Source organism: Marmota marmota, unplaced genomic scaffold (genome assembly GCF_001458135.2).
Source record: "Marmota marmota marmota unplaced genomic scaffold, marMar, whole genome shotgun sequence".
Taxonomy (NCBI): Eukaryota; Metazoa; Chordata; class Mammalia; order Rodentia; family Sciuridae; genus Marmota; species Marmota marmota.
The window spans coordinates 5,727,646-5,749,078 of NW_025999926.1; the positions used below are offsets into that span (position 1 = coordinate 5,727,646).

The 21,433-nt window shown below is 45.5% G+C and overlaps 1 protein-coding gene across 1 annotated transcript in view; it reads right to left on the reverse strand.

Moving 5' to 3' along the window:
- Aopep (aminopeptidase O (putative)) overlaps window positions 1–21,433 on the reverse strand; it is a 309,239-nt gene that overhangs the window by 231,162 nt on the left and 56,644 nt on the right. Inside the window, exons 4-5 of the mRNA XM_048800350.1 lie at window positions 15,951–16,092; window positions 9,369–9,614 (exon numbers count right to left, since the gene is read on the reverse strand). Coding sequence (XP_048656307.1) covers window positions 9,369–9,614; window positions 15,951–16,092 — 388 coding nt within the window. The remainder of the gene's footprint in view (window positions 1–9,368; window positions 9,615–15,950; window positions 16,093–21,433) is intronic.

Sequence of the window (21,433 nt, forward strand, 5' to 3'; positions counted from 1 at the left end):
CTATGTATGTCTTTTCCTATCAAATGCGTCTCCTGTAGGCAGCATATTGTTGGGTCTTGTTTTGTGATCCATTCTACTAGCCTGTGTCTCTTAATTGGTGAGTTTAAGCCATTAACATTTAGGGTTATTATTGAGATATGGGTTGTTCTTCCAGCCATATTTGTTTATTTCTGTTACTAAACATCGTTTGTTTTCCTCTTTGATTATTCCCCTGGGGGCCTAACATTTAAATGCCTACTGATGCCTAGGTGCTGATGGAGTAGAGAAAATCTCAGCCTCATCATCTAACTAGCTCTTGCATCAAAAAGAAAATATATGTTAAATTGCTGAACAAAATTGAATCACCCCCACTGTACAAAATAAAAAAATTAAATCAAAGAATGTGAGGGCTCTAGGACACTCTGCAAACTATTCTAAATTAACCCTTTGCTTAGGACAGGGAGGCCCAGCAGCTTTCCAGGGAGCCCTTAGCTGTGATGGGGCGTAGGTCCTGGAGCACAGCAGCAGGCAGGAGGCACAGCCGCAGGCAGGAAGCACAGCCAGGCAGCTTCCCTCCCCCACTCACTAGTGCACCTCAGCCTTTCTCCTCACCTGAGAGAAGGTGGCAGTGTGTGGGGTCTGGGAAGCTTTCCAGTTGGTCCTTCCCTGACAGAGACACCCTGCACATGTCCCACGCAATCCAATCTCTGAGCAGGATAGCCTAGAGATGGGCTGTTACTCTAGATGCCAAGACCCCACCCCAAATCCACTCAACCAGGAGTTACCACAGTGGGACCTAGGCAATTGCAGGAATCCCAAGGCACTAAACAATTTACTGGAATAAAGGAAGGAAGTGACAAAATTTATTTGTGAATTATTTTTCTCCTTTTTAAATTTTCTATTTTTGTGTTTTTTTTAGTGTACCTAATATATTAACACCAAACTAAACTCATACAACTTACACATAAATAAGTATGGATACACAGAGCAAGCAATTATTAAAAAGGCATGAGCAACCAGAGAAGCCAGGGGCTCCCTGAGCTGAGCTGGGAGTCTCCTAAGAAAAGGCCTGTGATGGCTTCCTTGAGCCTTTTACCCACAGAGGTCCTTGGTCACCACTGACAGCAGGAGAAGGGAACCCCATGGCCAGTTCCACAGTGCACTCCCAGGGAGTTCTGAACAGAATCATTTCCCAAAATGTGATCTGATGAGGTTCCCCCACCCCATGAAATCTTCATCATAAAGCGGGGATCCCTGGGCAAAACAGTTGGGGAAATACAGCTTAGCTGGGGGAATGTCTGGCTCTGGCTCTGGCTCTGAGAGGCACAGATATACCAGGATATTAAATCAGATAATAAAAATATTAAAAGCTTTCTCAGAAGCCCTCCAGTAAAGAATCTCTTTTAACTTTGTTTAATTCATTCATTTCCGAAACTAATTAACCCCCAGTTCTTTCCCCCCACATTATTAACATTCCACAAAACTAGTCTCCCTTGCAACCCACTCCAGACTCTCCTGACTGAGGCTGAAGGGCTCACACTTTCTGTGGCCACGGCTTCACCAGCATGCATCACACCTGGGCATGGTGTACATCCACTGAACGAACTTGCTGTGCCCATCCATCCTGTCCCCACTGCCAGCTTTCAAGGCACGTTCAGAAATGGCACAGGTATGAAAAAAAAAAAAAAAAAAACCAGAAACTGCAGCTGACCCATAAAGGAAGGCACCATCCTTGGGCTCTCAGGGCAATCTCTTAAAGGACACAGTTAAAAACTAGGATCTGCCACCCATGGTTCCCAACAACTGAGCAAGGTGGCCTCGAAGGCACAAAGGCTCAAGAGTCGGTCACCAGGCTTACAAGGGCACCCCTCCTCCTTGCTGTCCCAAGTCTTGGCAGGGGAACCCAACTGTGCCACCCACACTCTTCTGAAATGAAGTTCCAAGATTCCTACTTTCTGGTGAGAAAGGGGGAGGAGGTTATTTTCAGCATGCTAACTGGGAAGGTGAAGGGCAGCTCTGGGTTCTTCAATGACTGTGGATTTGACATTCTATCTTCTGGGAGAAATGTCTAAGCTTTCTGAGGAGTCACCTCTATAAATAGTATGGTTAGTTAACCAAGAAACAGAACATGTTCTACTCTGAGCTCCACTTTGGAGTTAAATCAGGGTGGATTTTGGCATTGTACCCTCAAATTCCACATAGTAATCAACCATTTTTAAAAGGAGCCTTTCCTTACATCTGCGGCCTTTTACTATAAAGAAGTGAAAACTTCTTTTTAAGAAAAGGTATCTGAGACACTTGCTCAATTCGCATTAGGGGTAGGATGAAGCATCAAGGAATTCCTCATCCATTTTATGCAAACGGGCCTCTGTGGCAGGGACCGAGCCAGTCCGTTCTAGCTGCACGGTGGCTGCACCACAGCACAGGCCTTGCTCCTGCACAGTAGAGCTGCTCAGGCATCAGGCCTGGTTGAAGGACGGTTTCTGGAGCTGGGTTCACCCCCAAAAGGAGTCCATCCTGGAAGGAAACACACAACTCCACACAGAAATCTCCACACTCCGGTCAGAAGCCAGCCCCAAAGCTGGCCGCCCTCGCTTGCTTAGCATCATGGTCTAGGAGTAAAAGCCTACAAGATGAGGAATATTTCAATTTAGGCACTTTTCTACATTGACGTACATGGTCCTTTTTCACCCAGGGTGTGTGTGTTCTGTCCGGAATGATGTTCCTGAGGCTTCTGTGGAGAGGTGAATGGGAAGGGAAAAGCCTTTCCTCTGCAATGGAAAAATGGCCAGGTGGTGCCAGCTGCCCGTGCCAAGCTCAAGGACTGGAAGAGACTGGCTGCCCATGGTGACATCAACAGAGAGGGAAGACTACACATGCAGGTGGAGGGACAGTTGCTTCGGGAAGGCCTTTCAAAGCCTGCCAGCTTCCCTTGAAGGACAGCCCTACAGTGTTCTCTGAAGGTAGGTCTGTCAATCAGTGCGTGGAGAACAGTTCAAAAGACACACAATACTTGAGCGCAGTCGTTCAGGGTGAGGAGTCATGGCTGATGATGATCAAATGCTACTTCTGGATCTGACAAGCAGCAGAGCTGCCTGATGGCAAGATGATGAGCCTGCCTGTTACTCAACAGAAATGAGAGAGCCTGGCTCCACGTGCCCATAGCACCCAGGGCTCTGTCTGATACCCAGACTCTATGGCTGCTTTAGAACCAGGCCTCAGGGAATGCTGACCTTCAAACACACCTTCAACCACAGTGCCACTCAGCTTCCCACAGGAAACCATGAAGCCTGTATACATGATCTCAGAGACAGGTACAGATCAGCCTTGCCCATATTGGAACCTCCAGATCCACAAGACTTACTCTACTTAGTCGAACTGGGACTGTCAAGAACAATAAAATCATCACAGCCAAGGGTTTTCAGAATCTGAGAAGAACATCATTTTATGAACACCAATTACTATTTTAGGAAAGAAAAATTAAAGGACTAAAACACATTAGAAGGAGAAAACCCCTTCTTAATAAGAAGAACACAAAGTAAATCACTTTCTCAAGAAGCAAAACAAAAAGAGAGAAAGAGACAGAGTGGAGAAACTGAACACAAAGCAACTAAGGGGACTTGTCTAAGAGGGCATACAGACTACTCAGCACACTGCCTCACTCACCACTCATGTGTGTTCACCTCGACAGCAATGGCAAGCTCACCAGAAAACAAAGAATTGAAATGCCATAGAGAGGGGAAAAAAGGATGGAACTGAGGATCTTTCAATCATTCACACCCACCTCTGTCTTACCTCTGTATGTTTGGAATAAATGCTTTGTTCCAACATTTGCCCTTCAGCAGTTCACAATTGCATGTCACCACACATAATTAGACTGGCAAAACCACCTCGCTGACATCCAGACCCACCACCCCCGTATTTGAATTTCAAGAATCTCCTGTGGTTTTCNATGCTTCAGTTAAACTCTAATCTTAGAACTCACTGTTTTCTGTTTTCGAGCTTGCATTTATACTGGTAAGAGCAATGAGGAAACAACTCACAAGTATTTTAAAAATGTCTACTTAACTATTGAACTTGGAAATTTCGAAATCACATTTCAAGAAAGGCCCATGCCTTTATACTGTGTGTGTGTGTGTGTGTGTGTTAACTTTAAATCTACCAAATTCATAACCAGAGACTCAAGAAGGAAAAAAAAAAAACAGAGAAAAGCTACACTGAAAAGTAACAGGGAAGAAAAAGCCCACTTAAAATATGTAAGATATATATGCTAGGCAGGTGCTCTATCACTGAGCTACATCCACAGCCCTCAGAATATTCTCTAAAATAATCCATAAAGAGAGAAACTTGAGAATTTGTTAAAATATGAGAAACAAATATCAACAACCAAAAAAGAAAAAAGAAACGTGCAAACCCAAAATCCAGAGAATAGCAGAGTGATGAATTGAAAGGCACACTAATTTAAGGCTCAAAATCTGATTCCTAAGAGAAAGAATCACTAGGATTGCATCCTGTCTTGAAACAGGGTGTGTGTGTGTGTGTGTGTGTGTGTGTGTGTGTGTGTGTCAAAGCCCTTAAAATTTAAAGTAGGACTGTTTAGAAGTATGATAGTTTTGGTTTAGGGGATCAAAAATTCAAATAGAAGCTAACAAAGAACAAGCAAAGAAAAATTTCCGAGGCTGTTAAGATAATGACACAAATTTATGACTGCTTCCTTCCTCGGCAGAACGGAGCACAATTAGAAGGCTGAGAACAACGGACCCTTTGTACCAGCATGCCGTGTTTAGCTTATTCTCTTACGCATTGGCTGGGAGATGAGAATAAACAGGACAACACCCTGTCTAACCCAGGAGGAGGGGTGGAGGGAAAAGCCCGTTCTGAGCATTCCTGGGCATGTAGGGGTGCACACCGTTCAATTGCAAATTGAGGTACTTAAGACAACTGTGCACGCAATAGTCAGGAAGAAGGATCAGCAAGCCTTGACTGCATAATCCAGTCTTTCAAGAACCAGTCGTGTGTAACTGGGAGCTCTAGAGTACTTCTCCACTGTAAAGTGTTCTAAGATATGTAAATAATCGATAACTATCTAAAGTATTTATCCGTTCTATTTGTGATCAATCTTTAAAAAAAAACTTAAAAACTAGGATGAGCAAACATAAACACAGCTTCCCTCCTTTTGATCTATTGTGTCAAAAAGTTTGCAAGGAATCCGTCATCAGCCACACAAAAACATGGTGATGCCAGCCTGAGTGCCAGCACTGGAGAACTCTGTTCAAGGTCAGCAGCTGTAGGCCACTTGGGTTCTAACTAACCAGTCATGAGGGGCAGCGCACCTGTGGTTCCAAGAAAACCAAGACAAAATTGGGCCTCACTTGCAGCTCTCTCTCCACAACCCTGACCGCCTGGAATGATGGATCCTGATCCAACCACTGCCAGTTGTTAGTGTCTCTCTGCTCTTACTTACATGATGCGTGAGTGGCTCAGATGGCCACCCATTTCTCCTCCTTTGTCATTTACTTGGTTTTATTTTCTTCATCACACACATCTTAGTTTATTTTCATGAATAAGATTTTCATCCCCTAATTACATCCATGAAGACAGAGAACTCATCAACCTTGTTCACCCTTTTGAGTGAACAAATACACCAACAAAATAAGCAAAGGGAAAAAAAAAAACCCTGTCATAGTGCCATGGAAAAGAGCTCAAAGCAGAATTGGTCACTTATCATAGCCACTCTGAGGTAATTTTGTTCCTCAGGGGTGAAACCACATGTGGATGGCGGGACTGGTGAGCAGAGGTAGGTGGCATTTTGATTTTGGCACCAAACAGAAAACCACAGGAGATTCTTGAAATTCAAATACGGGGGTGGAGGGTCTGGATGTCAGCGAGGTGGTTTTGCCAGTCTAATTATGTGTGGTGACATGCAATTGTGAACTGCTGAAGGGCAAATGTTGGAACAAAGCATTTATTCCAAACATACAGAGGTAAGACAGAGGTGGGTGTCCACTTTCAAGCAGCTGTCATAAACCTGGCTCCAGGTGCTACTCCATCAACTGCACTGCTGACCTAACAGTGCCAGTGCGATAGGCTCCTCTCCCGTCCTGCTTCGGTACTAGAAAGTGGGCTGGTCAGTAGGTACCTGAGACACAGAGAATGTGAGAAGTCAAGAGGAAAACAGCAGAATGTTAACTATCCAAACAGGAAGAGCTGTCCACCCATCGAGGACTCGTTTACAATGCCTTTGTCTTCACAGAGGTATCCAAGTACTCAATCCAAGAAACGTTCCTTCACAGCTCCCAACACAGCAGATTGTGTCTTTGTGAAACCAAAGCAGCAAGCCCATGCCCACCGAGTGAGACCCATGTGGGGAAGGAACAATCCACAGTGTCTTCAAAGCAAACTGGTGATTCTCCTCCAGATCAGAAAGAAGGAAAGCACCTCTCCCCTGAACAGTGGTCCTGGGAAGGGTTAGGGTGGAGGTGGGGGTCAATAAGTAATGACTCTGGTTATTTCAAAAGGAGACAAGAATCACGAAATGTTGCACTGGTAAATACTCTAGTTACTGCTATTATGAAAAACATTCCAAATCCGAAAACACTGGGTAGTCGTCACCTTCTTATACACTGATTTGTCATTACCACACATTCAAGCTGTACAACTGAGGTTTTATTTTTTTCCTCTACTTAGGTAAAATATCAGATTAGGCTCAAAAACAGAATCAGAGTGGAGAGTTTTAAGCTTACACAAATTATAATGTATAATATTTAAAATACAGTGAAATCTTTATGGATACAACCCCAAATTTTTTAAATCAATTCTTTAACACAGTTATTAATGACCTGTTTTAGGTCACAAGCAGAAGTGAATGCCTTTTCACAAAAAAAGAATACTAAAATGGTATAAAGTGGTACTTGTTATAATTACGACCTAATCACTAAAGAAGTTCAGAGGTATGGAACTGATGATCTTGCATGCATGTTTATAAAACACGGAATTGGGAAAGAACCAGTTAATGAACCGAGAAATCCTTTGATCTCTCAGCATATTATAACTCACAGAACAGTGGAGAGTTACAGCGTGGAGGTCCTTTGGGATGGCTCCTCCTAGCCTTGGGGATTCTTTACCCTATTTGGGGTGCAGAGTTGACCTACGAGGCTGTCATTTTTGTTTCAGCTTTGATTGACAGAGCCTCAGGTAGGCAAAGCCTTAACTCTAAATATAAAGTCATAAACCCCACTTGGCCACAAGTGGCTCAAGGTGTTGGGATCCCAGGAGAGTCAAGCCAAGCAAGTGGAATCCATTTAAGTCAGAGTTTGAAAAAAAACAAGAGTCCCCCCTTCTTTCCCCTTCCCCTTCCCACTGGCTGTGGAAGATGCCACAATCTCCCTCCACAGCCCAAACTCAGGGGACAGCGATGCAGTCCAGGAAGACATCTAGACGAGGGCAGACTTTATTTCCACAGTCTCAAATGGAAGAAAAAGATATCTGACAACAAACCACAAATTTCTGAATGTCCGTTCTCCTATTTTTAAGCACAGAAGCAGTCTTGCTGCTGCTAAGTCATCATCATCATCCCATTGTTTGACATTTGTAACACTTGGCCTTCGGGTATTACTTTAAAAGTACAGAGTTAAGTGTGGTTAAACCACTTTAAATATCGCAAAAGGCAGCAGTGTACCTGCTTGGGCACGCAAACTTGAAAAGCAAAGCTTTACAGAATGGCTGCAGGTCAACAAAATTCTTGTTTTGGCAGCTAATGTCAGGAAAGAGCTGTAGAAAATAAGGTCCTGCCTCTGAAACCACTCTGCCCTTGGTTCCCTCAGGCCAGAACCTGGTCCTGTTAGTGAACATGCTCTGAGAAGCTACAGCTCTCGTAAAGTGCTAAACACTCCCAAATAAATATGCCCCCTCAAAACTGTATACAAATGAGAAACATTTAATGAACAACATTTCTTCACCAATAACTCTGCTTAAATTAAGTCCAGGAGACTCTTCAAAGGGACCAAAGAAGCCCCTTTGTTAAGACAAATTCTATATATAGACATCTAAGACAATTACATGATGCATGTAACCAAATATATATAATTATCCTAGTTCCTACATTCCCATTATCTTTATAAATATAGGATAAAAATCAGTCTAAATGACTTTCTCAGACCTCCTCATGGATTAAGTCAAGTCAGCCAGCCTTTAAAAAGTATATGTATGTAGTAAAGATCAAAAGCAAACGTTCTGGTCAGTTCTTTTCTACTCATGGGTTTTACTAAGAATGTGCACAGTTTTCAGGGAAAACACCACAAATGACAGCTGTTCAAAAGCACGGAAATTAATTGGCAGCAGGAATTTCCTTGACTAATGGGGAAAAACTTAAAGTCACATGTTTTGATGAGCTTATTTTTCCCATCCTTAGCCAAGAATATTCACTGTTAATGATTAAGATTTGCAAACAGAAATATAACCAAGGGAAACCCTGAGTATACTCTCTGTCCTTTTTCAGTGGAACACCACTACCCATGGCAGAATAAAGAATGGAGTTAATGAAGGGAGTTTACCTGTAAAGGATACATCGGGGAAAGGTTCAACTTTCTGCAGGAACCAAACCAAGACACGGTAAGAATAATGCACTGATTGTATTAAAAAATAGTAGCACCGTGAGTACCACCCGCCCCACCCTGTGGCAGGCCATATGCTCTGAGCTGTTTGTCCAGCAGTGAGGATTGATTTCCACTGATCTGTCCACAGTCTCTCTGACACAGGGGCTCTCAAGTCGTTGCCTTGGGACTGGTGGTAAGGATGGATGAGACAGCTGGTCAGGATTAGGCAAACAGCCCATGGCCCTGGGACCAGGTCATGTTACTGTGCCCAGAGCTCACGCTTTGACCTTGAACTCATTCGCATTATGCTCTCATCACCCACACTAACAGCCCTGATCAGCTCTGAACAACATACATCACCCTGTGCAACCCCAGCAACAGCGTGGGCTTTTCATTCTCAAGGCAGTTTGAATTGAGCCCATGACACCCACAGGCTCACGTGGGCTTAAACACTGACCCTCAACGGAGCAATAAGATGTCCAAGGATGAACTACGTGGCCCTTGCCTCCAAATCAAATGACAGCTTTAAGAGAGCTCAAGAAAAGCAAGAAGGGCTGGGGATGTGGCTCAAGCGGTAGTGCGCTCGCCTGGCATGCGCGCGGCGCTGGGTTCGATCCTCAGCACCACATACAAATAAAGATGTTGTGTCCGCCGAAAACTAATAAATAAATAAATAAAATAAAGGTTCATCAACATCTAAAACATATTTAAAAAAAAAAAAAAAAAAAGAAAAGCAAGAAATAGTCTAAGAATTTCCAGAGCATGTGCTCCAAGTGCCACAAGAGAATGACATACCTGGCCATCCCCAGACTTGAAAAGTTAGCAGGGACAATGAGTATATCCAGCCGGGAGAATGGGTGTGTTCCCAGGACAGAGTGTGCAGCTGAGAGGCAAGGAGGGATCAGAGGCAGAAGGGTCTCTTGGCAGACATCCCGGAGGCACATCGGGACAAAGACTCGGTGAGGAATGACCTCCTGGGCAGTGGCAGAGGCATTCTGGAAGCGGCAGGGGTATTCCACGTGACCACAAACACCAGCACACCTGGGGATGACACGAGAAAAGCAGATGCGCTTACTGGTAAACCGTGTCCACTCCTGCTGCGGAGGGGTGGAACTCTTCAACAATGGACCACTTACAGGAGACAGCAATTCCAACAGGCTCACGAGCAAAGACAGTTCTCTGTTCAAGTGAATAGCAATGAAAGATTACAGATCAAAACACTTACTGAGGGGCTGGGGCTCGGGCTCAGGGCAGAGTGCTTGCCTAGCATGTGTGAGACACTGGGTTCCATCCTTAGCACCACATACAAAAATAAATAAAATAAAGGCATGCTGTCGATGTACAACTACAAAAAAAAAAAAACGAAAAAAAAAAAAAACTGATGTGCTTGAGTTCATGGAGCAGTTCAATCTAAGTGATAAAAAAGCAGTCAAATCTTGTTTTAGAATAAACTGAGGGGATGGGATCCAAACTCAGAATAAAACTACCTCCCACCCAAATAAAAACAATTTCTTCCCTCAGTAACGTGCTTTTAAATATCATCATAGGAAAATCTCCAAATCAGGGACGAATTGTAACTCTGAAAGGAGGGGAAAGTACAGCCAAGCTTAAGATAAAAATTCTGGAAATTTTCTAGAATGAGAGACTCATACTAAGATAGGAGAACGAGCCAAATGACAGTTGCAGGTACAAACTTTTCAAAAGGACACAGTCCCTTTGACTGACAAGCAGTCTGGGGGTTCTTCACAAAGCCCATCCAGAGCAGCTGCTGAGGACCCACTGGTTTTCTGAGGCAATAGTCCCGCAGGCTACTGTCAACACAAATTTAAAGGAATTGTCCTTTTAAGTAACTATATGAAGCCCACTCAGTACCATCTGACCACTACCAGTTATCCCGTCAAAGGTGCAGCTGAAGAGAATTCCTAGAACCTGACTTGCAGGTCTCAGGACAGCTATCTACCCACCAAAACTGACTTCAAAGGAAAGTCTGTCTTCTCACCTGCTAACTTGTCCTTTATGCAAGCACAATGTGCAGCCCCTTTACTTTGTATTACAAATTATGATTATGACAGTAGGTGCTTGTTTGATTCACAGTGAACACTAAAAAATTTTTAAACACCGGCCTGTCCTAATATGGGCAGGTTTCAATGACAATTCCTGTTCCAATTTATGAAGTGCCCTTCTCCCAAGCAAGGCGAGCTCTCAGGAGATCCATACAGTGGTGCTCTCCCCTCTGTGTGACTCAAGGAGCCCGGCCTCTGGCCCTGATGATGCTTCATCGTGGTTGGGGGTAAGAAAAATGGAAGGAGACCTACAGAAACTTCAGCAGAATAAAGCAGTAGAAAAAATATAATTACTGCCATTGAACTCTAGCCGCAGTCCCTGGATTGATAACCTCGCATTGGAGTCAGCCAAGGTGCCTGTTGGTAAGCACTTAACTGAAAGGCCAACGTGTCCACCTAATGGCAAGAACCGTTCGGGGCACTAGTTCAATCAAAGGTCTCACAAAGTGGAAATGAACCACCACCACACCTTTTCCTGCTGTATTTACACAGGCATATGATGAGCTACAGTCGTTTAAACTCACACTCCCTGTTGAAAAGCTATCAGAGCGTGTTAGCAATGGAGATCCTGGAGGTGTACAGGCATCTTCTGGATAAAGCCGGGGCAAAGTTTAAATTCCACAAACCACAGTACAACACTGCAAAGAGGCCCTTCATCTAGGAACATACAGCCTGTTTCCACCAGGCAGGTTTATTTCTTATAGACAAGAACACCAAAGGGCAGAAAATAGGTTGAGGTAGCCAGAGATACGCCCAAAAAACCCACTTGTTCAAGGGAAAATGTGATTGAGAGTCTCTTGGGAAACATATGGCACTAGCCTAGCTGATGGAAATGATTCCAAGTGCGTGACTGGGCACTATTTTCCATAATCAAAGTCTGAGAGAAAATGCAGGAGTATACAGCCATCAAACCATAGACAAGTGAGACCAGTAAGGCTCCTAACAAAAATGGAAACGTCATGAGGGAGGTAACTCGCACAGTCCTACATGGTGCTATGGTGTGGATGTGAGGTGAGGTACCCTCAAAAGCTCACGTTTGATACCATGCAAGATTTAGACAAGAAATGACTGGATTATCAGAATCTTAACCCAATCAGCAAATTGGTCCACTGAAGGGATTAACTGAGTGGTGACTGAAGTGGTGGGGTGTGGCTGGAGGTGGGAACTGGGGCCGTGGCCTTGGGGTATATTTTTTGTATCTGGTGAGTGGAGTCTCTCTGTGCTGCTGATCACCATGTGAGCTGCTTTCCTCTGCCATGATGTTCTGCCTCACTTCGAGCCCCAAGGAATGGAGGCTGGCTGTCTATAGACCAAGACCTCTGAAACCATGTGCCCCTAAATAAACTTTTCCTCCTTTAATTGTTCTTGTCAGGTCTTTTAGTCACAGCAGCTACAAAGCTGACTAAAAACAGAGAGACCAGAAAACCTGGGCTTCAGCGGCCGCTCAGAGACCAGCTGTGACCGGAGGCAGGCAAGGTGGTATCTGGGACCTCTTTACCTTCATCTCTCTGCAATGTGGCTGCTGAAGGAGGGAAGGAAGTGATTGGAAAGGGGTGTGAAAGAACTTCCCAGAGTGAGTGCTCTCTAACTGGCTTACAATATATATACAGTGTCAGAAACTCGGCAAGCCAAATAAGACTTGCGCATTGCACTGTACACTAACTACGCTTTAATTAAAATGAAAAAACTGCAGCTGGGGGTGTGGTTCAGTGGTAGAGCCTTGCCTAGCGCATGTAAGGCACTAGATTCGATCCTCAGCACCACATAATAATAAATAAAATAAAGGTATGGGTCCATCTACAACTAAAACAACAATGAGAAATGAAATGATCTCTGAGGTTTCTTCTTGAACCATGACTCCATGACAATTGCTGCGTGAGCCCCTCTGTACATCCAGCCTGCCTCTGAAGAACTCAGGGGATGCTGCTGTACTTGCACTGAATCGTCGAGTCTCGCAGAGACCCCATGGCCACGTGAGAAGTTCTCTTTCCGCTCAGGCAACTCTTCACTCTCCACACCTGTACAGAATGCCCCTCCCCACCAGGCCTGCTCTCCTTCAGAAGGAACTGCCCATTTTCAGTGCCTTTAATCATTTTTGCTGAGCTCCTCTGGACTTCATCCAAGTTTCCGTGCCGTGCTTAAACTGCATGGTCCCAACAGAAGCCTAGAGAGGTTAAACATAACACCAGAGTCCTCTGTGGCTGGAACAGAATAAAGTTAATAAGCTTTTGACAGTTTATCTCAGTGCCTTACAGCTAATGCATTACTGCAGTGCTCACCCAGAGTGGGCTGAGTGTGTGGAACTGGAGCTGGAAGAGGGAGTGTTCTTCCTATAATTTAGCCCACATGAACAGTGATCAAAAGTTCAGTGACCAATCCTCTGGCCAAATTTCTGGAACCCAGATGAACACTTTAGGCAAATGAAAGCCTGTAGTCTATAAGGCCCCTGTAAAAGCTAGATTTCCACAAACTGAATTGGGGGTCTCAAGGGTTTGAAGTAGAAAGGGGGTTGGGGAAGGCAAGGGGGACCAGATGTGAACATAACCAGAAACACCCTAGGATTGGAGAGCAGCTCTGCTGGCCAGCCGAGCAGAGAGAGAGAGAGAGAGAGAGAGATGTCACGAGTAAACACAGAGCCACCTCCAGCTAACGAGCGGTGGCACCCAGGCATGCCAAAGCCAGGGCAGTTGCTGTTTAATCAGCAGTACTCCTCTGCTGCACAAGCATGCTGCTGAGTGAAGGGAGACCACAGGCATGGTCTACAAGGGGCAGGACCCACTCTGCAGGCCTCCACTTCCATGAAAAGGCAACCTCCCATGAAGGACACACTGCCCTCTCCCCCAGCTTCCCTGACTGTCTCAGCCACTGGGGACTTGGCCTTTTGGGACCTTCGTGCTCACAGAGAGGGTACTTTCGGGCCTGCTCTCTGTCTTGCAGTAGGTGGGATGTGCACCTGTGTCACAGAGACTGCAGCAATCTAGTGGGTCGGCAACTAGGTGGGGAAATTCACGCCATTTGGATCGGAGTTTCACCCCACTGACCACACACAGGGGCACTCCCTCGGCTCAGCTCTTGTCAATGACAAAACCTTTATTTTAATCTCCTTCTCTCATTCCTCAACTGGTTTTAAATGTAGAAGGACAAGAGAGGAATAGTATTTATCCCATTCTCCAAACCCCAACAGGAATTTTAAGCATCATCTCTTCCTAGAACCCCTTTGGTCTGGCCATCTCTGTCTTTAAGAATGACGGGTGCCAGACCAGTGAGAGGTCATTGTAGTTGTTTCTGGGCAGGAAAGAGAGCACACATAGGGAATGGCTACTACCCACTCCTGGCCCCAGGTCTCCTGGGAACATGGCTAGAAAGTCAAAATAGCAAATTTCTTTCTTTGCCTTCTCTAAATCTTTCACATATTTTTCAACAATGCACCTCCTTATCATGGAACCCTGAGGCTTTAGGTGAAGCCTTCAGGGCTCCTTCCCAGTGAAGATTTTTGGGAACTCATGCACCAAGTCTGCATTCTGCAGAAGTGTGGTTCTGCCCACATTCAAATTCAACCAGTGTGAATGGCTCCTTCCAGCTCCTAGGCTCCCCACTTGTCTTTTCTGTCCTAAGATGATACATTCCAGTCAGTAACAGTGGCTTGATCATGGCAAGGACTCTCCTGTAAGGTCATCACTCAGAATCCAGGTGAATGTGGATTCTGATATTTTGATATATTCTGGATATTTTTTTAAGTCTCCAGGTAAAATTATAAATCACCTCTGCAGAGAGTCAAGCCTGGGTGTGAATCTAGGTATTGTTGACTAAATAGGTATAAGAACATAAATGAATTACTGTCTCAGCCTCAGTGTCCTCATCTATCAAAGTCAATCTATCTTACAGGTTTATCCTCAGGACTGAATGAGACAATATTTAGATCAAGACTTTCTCTGACTTTAAACCACCAATGGCTTCTGTATCAATTCAGGATAGGCTAAGATATGCTACAATAATAACCCACCCCAGCGTTTCAGCAGCTCAACATAAGAAAGTTTATTTCCTGCTCATACCAACTCCACTGTGGATCCACTGACACTCTAGGGCACCTGTTCTCCTCACTCAGAAATTTAGGCTTGCCCACAGCTGCAAAATGAAGCCTCCTCTATGGCCCCAGTGCAGGGGAGGAAGGCACTATAGGGTCTCACAGGCAATTAAATGCTCCCACATGAGAGGGGGTTTTGTCCCTGCTGTACACAATTCTCTTCTTCCCTCAAGCAGACATAAGTGAAATCTAATAAGCAAGAATATTCTACACAGCTCAGGAAACACTTCAAAATAGGCATATAACTTACTGACCAACAAGTGGAAATTGCTCCCTTCTGCCAAAAAAGCAAAGCACAGGCAATAAGACATGTGTGTCAGAAGACAGAACACATGGCTTCATCTCCTAAGAGACCAACCCCTGCAGTCACCATGGCAAGAAAGCACAGCCTGCAAGAGAAACCATACGAGGAATGTGTGCCAGGAGTCGCCCTGACTGTCCTCAAGGAGGACCGAACCAGCTGTACCACTGTTCACTGTTCACCACCCTGAGAAACTGACCTGGTAGCTCTCTGCCAGAAAGAAAAATGGTTCAGTCGAGCAACAAGTAGCAGGCTGGGAATGGAGCATGAAGCACGAGTCTGTACCCATCCTGTGCAGACCCCTGTTGGCTCCAGAGCTAGAATCAGGTGGGCACCCAGGGAGGCCACAAGGGAAAGCCAACGGCCCGCCCCAATGTGTAGAAACCGCAGTGATTTTCTGACCTATTCCACACAGAAAATAAGTACTGAGGTGAGCAAGGCCCCGACCCCGTCAGATTCCCTTAGCCCACTGGCTTCGGGACAGCTTCCTGCACTTCTAAGAGGCCAATAAGCTCCACTGAGGAGGCCATCCATGGCAGCCACCGCACAGAAAGGCAAGTGGCTTACAAAGTGATCCAGTAGGCGAGCTCCGTCTCGTTAGTAAGTCGTGTTTTTGAGCAGACAAGCACTAAAAACCAGTTGGAAGGTGCAGAAAGAGGTGGGGTTGGCCTGAGGGTTCCTCCCTTCACACATACAAATGTTTCAACTGCACTCAGAGGACTGCACACTCACTCCTCTCGCTCTCCCTGCACAACAGCACGCCCACACTTCTCCTCTCTCCTTCCTTCCCAGCAGGCCTCTCCCTGCTGTCTGAATCCTATTTTGGGTGAGGTTCTCGGCAGGGATGACTCACTTTCCCAGAGCCTGGAAGGAACGCATCATCCTGCTCCCTCCAGGGTTTGTTTTTCAGCAAGTTCCCAAACACAAACCTGAAGTTGGCCTCGGAAGATGAGAAGGGTCGTTCTGTCACCAGATCCTTCTCCAGCTTTATTTCTGTCCAGCATCCCACCGCAATTGTGAGGGTGGCAGCGGGCATTGGCATGGTTACGTAGTAATGCCAGCTTGAGCACCCTGTGAAGAAAGCAGCAGCACAGTGAGGCTGTGGAAGGCTCCGGGCCCTCCTCTATTTCTTGAGATACAAGAAGAGCCCAGGGCAGGTCACCCCAACAGACCCCAGGTCTCTGGGAAAGCAGAGGGGGGATGTTTCAAGGCAGGCAAGGAGGTCTGGGCTCTTCCAGCTGTCATTCTGAAGCCTCACAGTGAGGCTGAGCAAAATGAGGTGCAAGGTGGTCACTCACAGCACACGCCTGCGGAGACAAGAACACGTCTCGCTCATTGGAAAGCACAGCTGATATCTCCTGAAGGAATGAATGATCGTTTCTGTCCTGAAACTAAATGATTCTTCCTAAATAAAATAAGTCGAGCTAAAATGCACACCATAGAAAATACATGACACAGAGGAAGGGGAACTCCTGGGTTTCAGTCCCAATACTGAAATAAATTAGCTACAGAAGTTCATGGCTTAGCCCCTGTCCTGCCATTCCATTCAGATGGTCCTCCCACTCCTCGATTAGCAGATGAAAAACAGGAGTAGAGACTTCCCCAGAGCCATGACGCCCAACTAGTTCCCAAGAGGGGTCTCAACCCCAGGTGAGGGTGTCCTCTCTATGTAGTTCAAACCTTAGGGAAGCTTTGATCAAAGGGACAAGTGACTGTTAACTACCACTGCATTTGCCTTAGATGGGAAAATGACATGATTCTGAAATCTGCATGATTTAGCACAGCATGGCTGATGCACGCGCTCTAAACTGATGCTAATGTCACCTTATATCATGAAGCCCATTCCTCCATTCCTCATGTTTCCACGAGGGGAACTTCCACTGGAGTAACACCTCTCTGTCAGCCCACGTACAAGAGCTATTTTCGCTGCTTTAAATGTTATAGGGTTACACACTCATGGAACAGCCTGTGATTGTCCAATTTGGTGAGTAAGCAGATAAGATGTCAAATTCTGGGTTGAAATATTGACATGCCCACATTGGCCCTAACATGACATTTTCCAAGAGCTGAGCCGAGGGAGTAGTCCTGTGTGTGGTCAGTGGGGTGACACTCTGATTCCAAATGGCGTGAATTTCCCCATCCAGTTAGATTTTGATCTCCATATGGTTGGCTCCTTCATCTACTGATTCTGAACACAGGAAGGGTCTTTATTACCTTTCAAACTCTGCCAACTTAAATTCAAAGAAATATGTTATGGAATTTCTCTAATGAACAACAGAATTTTATGTAGGAAGCAAAGGCTTAAGAACATGTATGATTCCTGGTGTAATCCAAGCCTGGAAGCCCTGGAGGAGACACCTGAGAGAGGGGCACAGAGGGCATGCCCAGAGCTGCTGGAAACCCAGCACAGAGGCAGTCATTCTCTCAGCCTGGGTGAGTTTCACCCTGCTTCTAGAGCCAGGGTAGCCATTATCGAGATCCCTTTTTCTCAGCTGACCAAGAAGCGGAAGCATGCCCTTTGTTAAAGAGACAATCAAGTCCAACGATTCTAAAGCCAACCAGTGATTTACATCGCTTCCACAGCCTTAGACAGAACCATTATCTCCAGCCCCAGTCAGTGGGAAGAGGGTAACAGTCACAGAAGTTTTGGGAGAGCACAGCATGGAGCTGACCTGGTAGCTGCTCCACGTCTGTCTACCTCAGTGTCGGCCTCTGTTGGCCCCTCACTCCCTGCAACCTGATGCCTCCTGATGCTCCATGGAGAACTTCAGTTTACACAAAGCCAAGAGAGCAGGTAGGAGGTGGAGTAGAAATGAAAGAGGAGGAAAGAAGGCCCGGGTTAAATATTCTGAACAAACACATTTCTTAATCAGAGGGCTCTGGCCAGTCATTATTTTTCTAAATTATTTTTGAGTGTTAACTGTGGGTCCAGGTTGAATCTTAAAAAGTCAAACCCTTCGAGGCTTGATAAATCAGCAGCAATGGTGAGGTGTCCAGATAAAAAATGGAAGCTTGAATGCATAAGGCCATCTTCACTTCCTCCCAAGCCCCTTTTTAAAGAACAGTGAAAGGAGTTTTTTTTTTTAAGTCATAAACCATGAGAACAGGGAGACTAATCTAGGAGACAGCTGCAAACACTTGAAGCTAGAATGCAGACGGCGGAGACAAGTGATGGCAGAACCACACCCTAAGTCGGTGGTGGAGAAAGAGAAGACGCACCCAGTTTCACCCTCCAGAAGCCCAAAAGGCTGCTGGGTGGAGAAAGGTTAACCTGAGCAGTGATGAGAGCCGTGGCAGCCTCTCCATTCTGCACGCCTGGGCTGTGCCCATCCCACCAACCTGGCAAAGGACGTTTTCCAAACAGAAGACAGGGCTCTCTGTGCCACAGGGGTGTGGGAAGAGGGGAAGAAAGGGCACAGGTGAAGAAAGTGAACAGGATGTGCGTGCAGGACCCCAAGAGCACCAGCCATCTCCCAGAATGCCAGTGGCCAAGCTTTCACCCTCCAGGCAGGAGACTGAAGAAAGCTACCCCACCACGGGCAGAGCCCAATGACAGGAACACCGGAGGACTCCGTGACAAGCCGGTGGTGAGGCTCGCAGCTGGAAAAATCTCCGTGGGCACTTGGTGCTTCCCTCTTCCTGATGCACAGAGACAAACCAAGGACCTCCAGGCACCTTCAGAAAGCCACTCATGCAAGAGAGACCAAAATAGACCAAACAAGCAACCTGGAGGACAGCAACCACTCATGGAGAAGGAAACTCACACAACATCACACACACAAACACCCAGAATCGAGGGAATTTACTGCAGTCTTGACACAAATGCAGTAGAGTATCAGAAAAGGGCATTCTGCAGCAATGAAATGAAAAATACATTGGAAGGAAAATTCAATGAAAGGAATGGGATGAAATCATAAAGGCAAGGAAATCCACCAGAAAGCAGAGCAAAAACTGAATAAAAAAGTAAAGACAAAAGAGATGAGGGGTGGTGGGGATGAGCTCCAGAGGCCCACATCCAGACAGCAGGAGTTCCAGAAGGAGGTGACAGAGGGACAGAGGGGAAGCTGCCAGTTTAAGGAATCCAGAAGCACTGCCCCAACCTGGAGAGAACACGGGTTTCCAGACTTAAAGGACTCAAAGCACCCGAAGCACTAAGTCCCTTGACCCCACATTAAGATACATCATTATAGAATTTAGAAGCTTGGGAATGAAGATAAGATCCCACAAGCTTCCAGAAAGAGAAAGGGGTGCTACACAGGGGAGAAGCGCATACATATCATAAGGACATTTTCAGACATGCAGAGTCTCAAAAACTCACCTCCTACACACCACATCTCCGGAAGGGACTAGACTATATAAAGAATGCTTCGAACAGAGGTAGTAAGCCATTAAAGAAGACAAAGGAGCCAGTGCAGGAGAAAAACAGAGGTCGCCTGCAGAAGGACAGAGATGGGCAGCCAGTAAAGGGGACACCATGCCCACCAGGCAGCCAAGGAACCCCAGGAGACGGCTTCAGAAGGAAACCCGGGAGAAAAGGAGATGTGGGTGATCACCTTAAAAGGAGTTCTGAACGGCTTTCAAAGAGTCTAGGCTTGGGGCTGGGGATGTGGCTCAAGTGGTAGTGCGCTTGCCTGGCATGCGTGCAGCCCGGGTTCGATCCTCAGATCCTCAGCACCACATACAAACAAAAATGTTGTGTCCACCGAAAACTAAAAAATAAATATTAAAAAATTCTCTCTCTCTTAAAAAAAAAAAAAAGAGTCTAGGCTTGACAAAACCAAGAAAATGGGGGGGGGGCATGGCAAACAAAACACCACTATTAACTCCAAGAAAAACCCACACGTACAGAAATCATAATGTAATCATAATTTCATTATGAGACTCAGCTCTCAATGACAAAGATAAAATACAAAGAATGTTGACTTAATCAATGCTGTGACATGAGTCACATTGGGAAGACAGGATGTGGGGAAGGAAGCAGGGAGGAGAAAGAACTAAATTTTCACCGGTGGGACACGGTGAATGCTGACGAGAAACCAGAGCAGGTGAACACAGGGAGTGCATGTGAGAAACCCAGAGAATTGTTTAACTCTAAATATTGCATTTTTAATGTAAAATAATTCAAAACAAAACCAACTAATCAATTGATCAAAAGGTAAACTTATCAGAAAAACAGCAGCATCTTTAATCCTGAAATACTATCAAAATGATGAAATACAGCTGGAAGGAAGGGCCGTCCACAGAGAAGGTGCAGGCGCTGCTCCATCGGGAAACCCTCTAAGGAACAAAGCAAGTGCTGAGCACAATGGTTTCTATGTTCTGTGCTGAAGTTTTGATCCGATTTTTTTGCTTCAAGTCTAGTTCTTGGTACCATCTATGGCCTAGGCAAGATGGGACTTGTGGAAACCACAAGAACTGAACTGAAACTGCTTCCAAAAGAAATCACTGCTAAGGAAATAGGAGGTAATCATGAGATCCCTGCACAAGGGCACCAAAAATCCAGAGCTCCTAGTGACATCACATCCCAGCACCACTGTCAGAAAGCGTGTGTACCTTCGAGGTAACACGGGGAGGGCACTAGGAGCCATGAAGGGATGTAGTAAGAGGAAGAATGAGATGAGCCACAAAAAAATTACCAATATCTTAAATAACCCAGAATTGGGGAGTGAGGTAGCCACAGTGATAACAGAACCTGAACTGAGTCTGACGAGAACGCTTTAGAACTGTTGTCGTCACTCGAATCACTCCTCCCTCGAAGGTGGCTGCAAAGTTAAATAATGGAAAGAAAGATTCTGAATGTTAAAGAGGATGCCCCTCTATACAGCCCACAGATTTTTACTTTCTTAGATTCATTCCTAAGTCCCTTTTCTAGAGGGGCTCATTCGGACCAAACTGCTTCATAGTGCAAGCTTTTAAAACGAAACCTTTTGGGAGCTACCAAGTGACTGACAAACAGGGGCAGATCAGCAGACTGGGCCACTAGGAACCAGCCAGGAACCCAATTCCCAAGGACTGTGGTTGACCCGAGATGTTTCTCAGGAAGAAGAGTCTGGCCCTGAGCTTCTTGTCCAGATCTTAGGTGAAAGCTAGAGCCAGTGGTGACATCACAGAACCCTTCCACACACTAGAAACTGTTTTCGTTAGCTCATTACTACGAGGACATTTCCAAGGTTCCTTGGTAATAGAGAATCTTCCGAGTTGTGTGTCCGTGGATGACTCCACTCGGCCCATCTTGCATGAAGACTGTTCGCTGCCACAGGAAACACCTACCTTGTCCCTTATATAACTACAAAAAATATGAATAACAAGGTGGAAATACTGCCTCAGAAAACAGAGCTTTCATTCCAAAGACAAAGAGAAATCATTTCTGGATAGGCTGCTGTTTGTGATAGACAAAGGGAATGATGGGAGT